Source organism: Bos indicus, chromosome 21 (genome assembly GCF_029378745.1).
Source record: "Bos indicus isolate NIAB-ARS_2022 breed Sahiwal x Tharparkar chromosome 21, NIAB-ARS_B.indTharparkar_mat_pri_1.0, whole genome shotgun sequence".
Lineage (NCBI taxonomy): Eukaryota > Metazoa > Chordata > Mammalia > Artiodactyla > Bovidae > Bos > Bos indicus.
The window spans coordinates 70,211,737-70,222,388 of NC_091780.1; the positions used below are offsets into that span (position 1 = coordinate 70,211,737).

At 60.5% G+C, this 10,652-nt stretch overlaps 1 gene segment (V, D, J or C); it reads right to left on the reverse strand.

Annotated features, from left to right (window-relative positions):
• Positions 1 to 258: 258 nt before the first annotated feature.
• Positions 259 to 9,731, reverse strand: LOC139178336 (Ig mu chain C region membrane-bound form-like; the record flags this gene model as incomplete). The annotated part of the segment is given in 7 exon segments: positions 259 to 530; positions 632 to 747; positions 2,718 to 3,050; positions 3,182 to 3,496; positions 3,748 to 4,080; positions 4,155 to 4,478; positions 9,689 to 9,731. Coding segments are annotated over 7 exon segments (1,473 nt in total), but the record flags the coding sequence as incomplete, so codon positions are not given.
• Between the last annotated feature and the right edge of the window lie 921 nt (positions 9,732 to 10,652).

The window sequence follows — 10,652 nt, forward strand, 5'->3', positions numbered from 1 at the left end:
TGTCCTTGGGGCTGGTGGCAGGGTCCTCACGGATGCACACAGCGGCCCCAGCTCAGGCCACCTTGGGAAACCAGTCCTGGGATCTGCAACTCGGCCATGTTCCTGCATCTGGACCAGCCCCAAGACACCACCCCGGCGTGGCGCCACTGGCCTGGGAGGAGACACATGTCCCTTTCCCATCAGCAATGGGTTCAGCACTAGGATATGCAGCACACAGGAGTGTGGCTTGGGGGTAAAAAAACCTTCACGAGGAAGCGGTTTCACAAAATAAAGTATACTTGTTTATTTCAAGGCCACAAATGCGACATTGCAAAGTAGGGCGAGGTGGAGCCTATTACTGCGGGCTCCATGCTTGGCCATGGCACTCAGCCACTCTGAGAAAAGTCAGTTGTTACAGCTTGAAGCTGGAGAGGACGCAGGGAAAATTTCAGTACAAGCGGACAAGCCACATAGGCCAGGGACCCGGCCCCAAGGCAGCCCCTCGTGTTCCGTCTCCGGTGCCCCATGTTCTTGGCTGGCCGTCACTTCACCTGCAGGCGACAGAGACAGTGTGAGTGGGTGTGGGGGCACTGGGGGTCTGCGGCCCCGGGGCTCTGTGGCCTCACCCCCTCCCTGGGGCCAGGCAGCCTACCTTGAACAGGGTGACCGTGGTGCTGTAGAAGAGGCTCAGGAGGAAGAGCACGATGAAGGTGGAGGCCATGGTGTTGAGGTTCTCAAAGCCTTCCTCCTCAGCGCTCACCTCCCCCTCTGCAGGAGATAGGGCATGGTGGTCAGCACGGCTGAGCTGCCCGCAGAGCCCGGCCTGGCCCCCCTCGGCCGCCCTGACCCATCAGAAGGGTTGGGGGACTTCAGAAGCGAGCGGGCAGGCGAGCAGGCGTGTGCCTGCCTCCCCGGCACCCCCGGGGCAGTTGGGAGCTCCAGGACTTGTCAGGCAGCGTCTTAGCCAGGACTGGTAGGCCCCTGGCCGCCCAATTCCACAGCCTGCAGGGGCAGAGCGTGGCTGAGGCTGAGCCAAGCAGTGGCCCCGAGTGCCTGGCCCTAGGAGCGCCGGGGTGGCACAGAGCGAGACAGAGCACACGCGTACACACAAGGGTGGGGTCTCGCTGGGCTGGAGGTGGGGGAGTGGCCAGGTGTCCTCGACCCCTCTGGAGGACTCAGGGCCACTTGGGGCTGACAGCGGTGGTGGGGCGTCCTGTCTCTGGTGGTTTGAGGTCGGCTCCCTAGCCAGTGAGGACAAGCCCTGGGGGCAGATGTCTGCCTGTGCCAAGGGGCCCATCCCTCTGGCCTCCATCTCTCTCTGCCTTGAAGACATGGCATGTACGAGAGAGGCCTTGTGGGGCCCTCGCTGGGGCCTGAACTGCAGGACTCACAGCTGTGGGATCAGGAGGTCAGATAGACATCTGAGACCCAGGGAGAGTGACGCTGGGACAAAGGCTGAGGACAGTCACCTAGGTCTGCAGACACTACACTGATGGGCCCTTGGTCCCTAAAGATCCAGGAGTGTAGGGGAGGTAGGGAGTCAGCCTGAAGGGCACTGGTGTGGGTGGCAGAGGAGACCCGCTTGCCCGTCGGATCAGTGCCTATCACTCCAGGTTGACGTGTGGCCCTGCAGCTGCCTACTCCAAGGGGGGCCTCCCAGGCATGGCCCGCTGTCAGGACACGACTGACTCTGTCTCTTCACAGGGAAAGGGGAGAGCTGGGGCCCTGCCACCTTCACAAGGGCCTGGACTGGGAGAAGCATCCCTCCTGGACAGGGGCCATGAGTTTCCTGAGGAGCTGCCTCTGGCCAGGCCCAGAGTGGCCCTCTGCGCACCCTGGTCTGGGGCTGGGTTTGGGGCGGCCTCCAAATGTACCTCCCAGCTGAGACAGAGGGACAAGCAGAGCACGGGCATGGTGCAGAGGGAACCCGCCAGACAGGGCACTGAGTGAGCACGGGTGTGCAAGGGCTGGGATCCGAGCGTGTGAGCCTGGATGTGTGCAGTGCATTCATGTGTGCATGAGCGTGTGTACATCTGTGCGTGTGTGTCTACATGTGTATGACTCGTCCTCATGCGTGTGTGTCTGTGAGTGCCCATGTGCATGTGCCTATGAGTGACTGTGTGCACTTGCGTGTGAGTGCGCGTGTACATGTGTGTCTGTGTGTCCACATGTTCATGTGTCCATGTGTGTGTGCCTGCTCACCCATTCCATCATATACATGTCTGTGTCACGTGTGCCCAGGTCTCTGTCCATGTGCGTGCTGTCTGCGTGTCCGTGCATGTGTGTGCACACATGTGTCTCTCTGCATGTATGTATGTGACTGTGCATGTGTGTGTGTTGCACACCCGTGTGCCCCCAGTGTGGCCATGGAAGCGACTCGAGGCACAGCGAGCATGGGCTCGGCCTGCTGTGAGCGTCCCACAAGGAGCACCGGGGCTCCTGGGCGTGGGTTGGAAGCGAGTGGGGAGGCCGGGGTGCGGATGATGGAGGTGGTCTGCAAGGTGAGGGCAGACAGCCACGGGCCTAGCAGGGAGAGCTTTGCTCACTCACAACCAGCAGCTTTGAATGGATCTTTTTATTTCTAATTTTTATAGAGTGCAGCATCTCGCGCACCGACACGGTTAGTCTGCACTCATGCACACACAGCGACGGTCACCTGGGGGCTCTGACCAGGCATCAGTAGCAGGTGCTGGCTGTGTCAGACAGGACCAGGGACACGTTGTACAGGGTGGGTTTACCGGTGGACTTGTCCACGGTCCGCTCGGTGACCATGTGGGGCAGGGCCTCGTGGCCCACGACGCAGGTGTAGGTCTCCCCTTTGCTCCAGTCCTCCTCGGCCACCATGAGGATGCTGTGCACAAAGTACACGCTGGGGTCCTGGGGCTCGGGCGCCGGGCTGCTGGTCACGTACTTGCTCTTGGTCACGGGCTCCCCCCTCTGCAGCCACTGCACGAACACGTCCGCGGGCGCGAAGCCCTTCACCAGGCAGGTGACGGAGGCCGACTCCCGCAGGCTCAGCTGTTCCCGCGTTGGAGGCAGCAGGTACACGGACGGCGGTTTCATGGCGACGTCTGGGTGGGGGAGGGGGTCACAGTGGTGAGATCGGGGAGCGTGGGTCCTCTGCTGGCCCTGCCTGCTGTCCTCAGAAGGCAGAAGCCGGGGGAGGGTCTGGGGTGGAGGGCAGGGGCAGGGCAGGGCCTACCTTTGGGCTTGGAGACGGCGTTCTTTTCTGGGAAGGGCAGGTCCGAGTGGGCCACTGTGCACGTGAACTCCTCTCCGGACTCCCAGTCCTCCGAGCAGACCGAGGCCTCACCCCGGGCGCTGAAGGTGTCGTTGAGGTGTCGCTCAAAATACGTGTGGGTCTCCAGGGCCTTGCCGTTCTGACGGGACCAGCTGATGTTCAGGCCATCATAGGAGGCCAGGTTTGTGACCAGACAGGACAGCTTGGCTGACTTCGTGAGGAAGATGTCGGCAAAGGATGGGGGGATGGTGAAGACCCCGATGGGAGATGGTGGTGCTGGAGGTGGGAGAGAGTTGCTTGGAGTGAAATCAGGTGAAGGGAGAGGTCTGCCCAAAGAGCAGGGCCCACTTGGCTGAGTCCCCTGTGAACCTGGGGTCCTGTTGAGGGGTGCCAGCCCCCAGCCGCCCTGCACAGCCCCCCCTGCCCTTGGCCGCTCTGGGAAGCCAAGGCTCAGGGAGCAGCTGGCAGGTCTGGGGCGGTGTCTGCAGACCTGAGGGTGAGCGCCCGCCCCCCAGGGCTGCACTCACCAGCATCACATGAGGAGGACACGTTCTTCTGGAAGGTTTCCTTGTTGTGTTCTACCTGGCAGGTGTACACGTTCTGGCTGAGCCAGTCTTTCTCTGTGATGGTCAGCATGCTGTAGGCCCTGAAAGTTATGGGTGAGGACTGCACAGTCTCCACCTGGCCTTCAGAAATGCCAGACACTATCCGCTTTCCATCACGAAACCAGGACAAGGAGATCTGTTTGGGGCTGAAGTCCGTGGCCTGGCAGATGAGGCTGGACCTGCTATTGCCGTCACCAGAGAGGCTGTTGCGAGGCGGGACAAAGACACTCACGATGGGGGACAGCACTTCTGCCTCTGCAGAGAAGGACAAGAGGTCAGCGGGGCCTGGACCCTCCCCTGCACCCAACCACGGGACGGGCCCAACTCACTTGGAGTGACCACCCTCACGGTGCCGACGGTCTTTCCTCCCTTGGGGTGCTGGACTTCGCACACCAGGTAGTCATCCGGCCCTTGAAAGGCGCTTGAGGAGGGCAGGACCACCTGAGAGGAGGCCGACCACAAGCCGTCCCTCAGGACTGCGGGGAAGGTCCAGAATCTCTCGCTGCTGACTGTGCTGTTGTTGAACTTCCAGGAGAAGCTGACTGAATTGGGCATGAAGTCCTGGGCCAGGCAGCCCAGGGCCACCGTGCTCTCATCGGATGGGGAGCTCATGCAGGACACCAGGGGGAAGACTCTCGGGAGCGATTCACCTTCTGGGGACCCGAGAGAGGACACAGGAGAAGAGGGGGGTGTGAGGCATCCTGCTGGTTGGGGGTGTGGGCAGCTCCACCTTCTCTCTGGGACAGTGGAGTGGAGGGCACACTCAGCCCTACCAGCCCACCCTCACTGCCCACAGCTCAGCCACCTGGGGCCTGCTCTGGGGGTCTGGGGTCATCAATAAGACTGATACACACTCAGGCCCCCAGTCCTCAGCACAACCAGATCACTGAGGCCAGCCCACTGTTGACCAGGACAGTCCAGTGGGGTCAGCTCAGTCCATCTAGACCCACCAGCCTCAGTTGAGGTTAAATGGACCCAAAGCATCTCAACAATTTGCCCAAGTCAAGCCAGCTCAGTGGGTTCCCTTCTGTTCACCCAGTCTCAGCCCACCATGGTTAACCCAGCATACCCCGGTTAAGCCCAGGCTAGCCCAGCCCAGCTCAGCCCAGCTCAGCTCAGTTCAGCCCAGTTCAATCCAGATCAGCCCAATCCAGGCCAGCTCATCCAGCTCAGTTCAGCTCAGCTCAACCCTCTCAGCCCAGCTCACCTGCTCAGCCAAGCTAAGCCCAGTTCAGCCCAGCTCAGCTTAACCCAGCTCACCCACTCTGCCCAGCTCAGCCCAGCCCTGCTCAACTCAGCCCAGCACAGCCCAACTTGGCTCAGCTCAGCTTAGCCCAGCTCAGCCCAGCTTACCCACTCCGCCCAGCTCAAACAGCCCAGGTCAGCCCAACCTAGCTCAGTTCAGCCCAGCTCAGCCCAGCCCAGCTCAGCCCAGCTCACCCACTCTGCCCAGCTCAGGCCAGCTCAACCCAGCCCAGCCCAGCTCACTCATTCTGCCAAGCTCAGCCCAGCTCAACCAGGCTCAGCTCAGCTCAGCTCAGCTCAGCCCAGCTCACCCACTCTGCCCAGCTCAGGCCAGCTCAACCCAGCTCAGCCCAGCTCACACACTCTGCCCAGCTCAGCCCAGCAAAGCTCAGCCCAGCTCAACCAAGCCCAGCTCAGCTCAGCCCAGGTCAACCCAACTCATCCCAGCCCAGCCCAGCCCAGCCCAGCTCAGCCCAGCAAAGCTCAGCTCAGCTCAGCCCAGCTCAACCAAGCCCAGCTCAGCTCAGCCCAGGTCAACCCAACTCATCCCAGCCCAGCCCAGCCCAGCTCAGCCCAGCTCACCCACTCCACACTGCTCAGGCCAGCTCAACCCAGCCCAGCCCAGCTCACACACTCTGCCCAGCACAGACCAGAAAAGCTCAGCTCAGCTCAGCTCAGCCCAGCAAAGCCCAGCCCAGCTCAGCCCAGCTCAGCCCAGCTCACCCACTCCACCCTGCTCAGGCCAGCTCAGCCCAGCTCAACCGAGCCCAGCCCAGCTCACCCGCTCTGCCCAGCTCAGTCGAGCTCAGCTCAGCCCAGTCCAGCCCAGCCCAGCCCAGCTCACACACTTGGCCCACCTCAGCCACTCCATTCAGCTCAGCCCAGCTCAACCCAGCTCAGCTCAGCTCAACCTAGCTCAGCCAAGCTAACCCACTCCACCCAGCTCAGCCCAGCTCGCCCACTCTGCCCAGCTCAACCCAGCTCAGCTCAGCTCAGCCCAGCCCAGCCCAGCCCAGCTCACCCACTCCATCCAGCCCAGCCCAGCCCAGCTGAGCCCAGCTCAACTCAGCCTAACCCAGCTCAACTCAGCCTAACCCAGCTCAGCCCAGCCCAACCAGCTAGCTGAGCCCAGCTCAGTGCAGCTCAGCCCAGCTCACCTGGTTGGCCCAACCCAGCTCAGCTCAGCTAGCCCAGCCCAGCTCAACCTGGCTCAACCCGGCTCAGCCTGGCTCAGCCCAGCTCACCTGCTGTAGGTGGCCTGAACCGCGAACACAGACATGAAAGCCCAGTGGTTCTGACGAGAAAGGGTCAGATCCTGGACCATGGCCACGGCTAAAGGCCCTGGTCTGTGGACACTGCCCAGCTGGGCTCATCCCTCCCAGCCTCTTCCCGCTTCTCCTCCTGGGAGCCCGCTCGCCCCTTCCCCTGGGTGCCTGACACCTCCATCCCGACACCAGGCCCAGCTGGCCCTTCTCCCAGCTGTCAGTCACCACTACCCTCCACTCTGGGTGAAAAGCTTGTTGGAGACTTTAGCTTCCCTAGAGCATCTCACAGGCTGAGACACACTTGCCACCCTCAGAGAGAGGCCCTGTCTCTGCTGAGCAGGCAGCGCTGCTTCTCTGGGAGAGGAGAGCCTGGGCACACGTCCCTGGGTCCTGGCCTCCTGGGCACGTGCCATGGGCCTGAGATCCCGCCCCGAGTCTAAAAGAGTCCTGGTGACTAACTGCTCTCTGGCAAATGTCCTCATTAAAAACCACAGGAAATGCATCTTATCTGAACCTGCTCCCAATTCTGTCTTTATCACAAAGTTCTGCTGAGAAAGAGGATACTCTCTAGCACAGAGACCATCTGAACCCCAAAGCTGCATTGAACACCTAAGTGTGGACGCAGGAAGTGGTCCCTGTGGGTGTGAAGCACCCCGGCATCGCAGGCAGTAGGTAAAGACAGATTCCCTTTCAAGTAGAAACAAAAACAACTCATACAAACATCCCTGGGCAGTGAGTCTGGCTGCACCGGCTCCTGGTCCCTGGCATGTCCCCTGGGCTCTCTGACCTGGGCGGATTCCTCCGAATCCCTTCGCTGTGTTAACTCGTGACCTGCCTACTGGCCTGGGGGCAGAGGCCAGGCCCGCACGTCCCCAGGTGTGGGCAGTCCCAGGAGACCCCCCAGCCTTGGCGAGCCTGGGGACTCAGAGCAGAGACTGTCCCTCCAGACGGTCCCAGGCCCCGCTGACTGCCGCCCCACCGGGCATCCTCTCAATCCCCCAGCTAGTAGTGTAGCAGAGTAACTCACGACGAATGCCCCCATTTCACCCAAGTCTGTCCTGAGATGGGTACCTGAAAGGCAGCCCTGAACATTCTGCAGTGAGGGAGCCGCACTGAGAAAGCTGCTTCATCGCCAGGAGGGAGCCGGCCAGCTACGATTGTGAGCACACTCACAGTGCGCACGGCGTGCGCACGGTCTCAGCTTAACTACCTTGAAGGAGTAACTCATTAAAGAGCATACGAATGCATTGATAAAATGCACCTGAGACAAATTAATTTCTTAAACATCGACTTTGAAAATGAATATAAGTGAGCAGTTGATAAGCTAAAGCTGAAGTAAATTCAAATAGTTAAAAGAGGAACCTTCCAGTTTCGGTAGTCAGCATCTGTGCCTTGTTTTAGAAATGCAAATTAGCCAGGTGTTGCTCCGCTCAGGGGAACACTTTCAGTTCTGTGGGGCTGGGCAAAACCAGCCGCAAACCACCTTTTGGGAACCAGAAGCTATAAATTTACCAACTGTGTTTTCTTGCTTCCAAAAACAGACTCTCAGCTTCCTGCCACCTGCTGCAGGTGGTCAGTCCTGCCCGTGGCCATCTTGACTAACTCGGCACCACCAATTACATTAAAAAAATAAGCTGAATTTATTATTCTCAAAACAGCCCTGAACTGGGGCCAGGGTTTATGGAACCTAGTTAGTACTTTTCGGCCAAACTTGTACCTGTCTCAACTCTCCAAAGCCATGATTTGTGGTTGTTAATTAAATGATAAAAATTTAAAATACTTTAAACATCTCTTTTTAAAGTTTCAATTTTCCAGACTATCAGGAGTCGCTTCAGAGATGCCCTGTCTTGGTATTCGCAAGCACACCTCCTCTGGCCAACAGCCTTTCTTTCTCTTAGAGTGGCCTCACAAAGCCTAGCGCCCGTCACCTCCCCGGGCTCCCCTCTCTCGCCATGATCGGGACACTGCGTGTCCGTCCTCACCTAGACAATTCTCTTCCTACCCAATAAAGAATTTTAAACACAGTCTAGTGCAGAACACACCTCACCCGAGGGGGGCGTTCTCTGCGCCCGCCACGGGCAGCGTTCCTGAGGCCCTAATTATCCAGACACGCTCCTCCGCAGATGCTAGGACTGCAGCAAGTTGCCTTCCACCGCATCCCAAGCTGCCCTGCTGCCAAGGGGGGCCTGGGACTCCCCCACTGGTGGCCATTCCCGCCCAAGCCCCTTCTGAATGCCAGCAAGATTCTGATTTTTTAAAGGCATCGGAAAATAAGAGACTCTGAAATGCATAGGGCAGCTGGTCCCCTCCTGGCCAGTCTGCCCAGTTCCCCCGGGGAGGAGGGGACAAGGACACATCAGAGGACCAGACAGTGATGCTCAGAAAAATCGCACGAAATGAGATAAAGCAAAGGCCCTGGATGGGCCGCTCTTACCTGAGGAGACGGTGACCCTGAGCCCTCGGCCCCAGGCGTCTATACCATAGTAAACACAGTGGTGATATCTCCAGCCTCGCCCAACAAAAACCTCGGGAGCCTGACGAGGCTCGAGGCGCCTGGGCCCCCACCCCATCTCCAGGCGCCACAGGGAAACCATTGGTCAAAGTCGCTTGTCAGTGACCCTCTGCTGGCCCCACCCCACCTGACTATGCCAGAGACACTATGTCCCATTCTGGCCCACAGAGGCCAGACCACTGCCTGGCTGGGCTGGCGGACCATGAACCACAGACTCCTAAGTCCAGCCTCGAGCAGCTGCCTGCCCCAGAAAGTGACGGAAGCCCCCGGTCCTGCTCAAGTCAGGCAGCCAGACCCACCGAAGGAGCCGCCTTGTACCCACATCGCGGTGTCCTTGGGGCAGGGAGGTCTGGCTCTGCCTGTTTACCAGAACCCTCTCCCCAGCTCCCTTTCTTGACCTCCAGAATGCCCCTGGATCTCTGACGCTCCAGGTCTCCCCAGGTGCAGTGGAGTGGGGTGGTGAGGGCTCAGCTGAGCAGACAGTGCCCAGGCTTCCTGACCCCAGTGCTTGAGCCAGTTGTTACACAGTGACAATGATGCTGTGACCCCAGGCAAGAGCTCGTGGCCGGCTGAGGCCTCCGGACCACCTCACACAGCTGGGACCTTGGGAGTCCAGAGCCCAAGGGTGGCTGAGGCCCCCAGAGAAAGCCCTGGCTACAGAGCCCAGGAGGAGAGGGTGCCTGGAGCCTCTGCTCCTCGCTGCTGTAAGCCTGGGCCCCTGGGTCCTCCGTGTCTCAGATCCCAGCCGCCCCAGGCCCTCTAGACCCGACACCCTCGATTTTCCCCAAAGTGCACCAAAACCCTGAGAGAGAGTGAGGAGAGAGGGCTGTTGAGGACTCACCTGAGGAGACGGTGTTTTGGATTCCTGGGCCCCAGTTGTCGAATAGTCACAGTGCCATGGGCCCCGCTAGGGGCTGTGCAAAAACCCAAGGCCTGGCGTCCTCTGCCCCCACACAAAGCCAGGCCCCCAGGCACAGAGCCCACTCTGCCTGGCCGCGTTCCACAGGCAGAGGCGCCACCTCAACAGGGCAGAGAGGCAAACGGCCTCAGACGCAGATCCCCCAGGGACCACGGAGGGTCTGCCCCAGACCAAGGGGCCCCTGGAGACGTCTTCCCCGGCCCAGGATGGAGCGGGCAGAGAGACGTCTCACCTGAGGAGATGGAGATGGGGGTGCGCTGGCCCCAGGAGTCAAAAGCATTGCTGAGGGACGCAGTCCCGGCTGCCCCCAAGACATGAACCCTGGGGAGGCCAGTCCCGGGGGCCTCCCCTGCCCTCACTGCACAGACCCTGCCCCGTCAGCTCTGCCCACCTTTCCTCCCGCCCAGTCAGCTCCTGTCCTCCCCTCAGGCCTCAGCTGGCTCATCTCCAGGGGCTCCGGCAGATCCAAGGGCGCGACCCCGTTGGACCAGGACCCTGCCTTGCTCAGGGCACGGTGGGGCTGCACGGACCCCAGGGAACTGCCCGAGGCCCAGGCAGTGCTGCAAGGGAGACACTCCCCAAGGACACGGTGACCGGGGTGCGCTGGCCCCAGAGATCCAAGTCCCAGCAGCATGGCTTCTCTTCTGTTGCTTCTTTTCCACAAAAACACACCCTACCTCCTTGCTGGCCCTGACTCCCATCCCAAGTCCACCCAAGTCCTGCTGTCCCCTGACTTGGACACTAGACACCAGATTCACCTGAGGAGACGGTGCCCAGGGCAGCCTGGCTCCAGAGATGGAAGTCTGCATAGTCACAGTGGGCTGGCCCTGTGCTGGGAGCACGGAAACCCACCCAGGGTCCCCAGGGAGCCCCCAGGAGCTGCAAG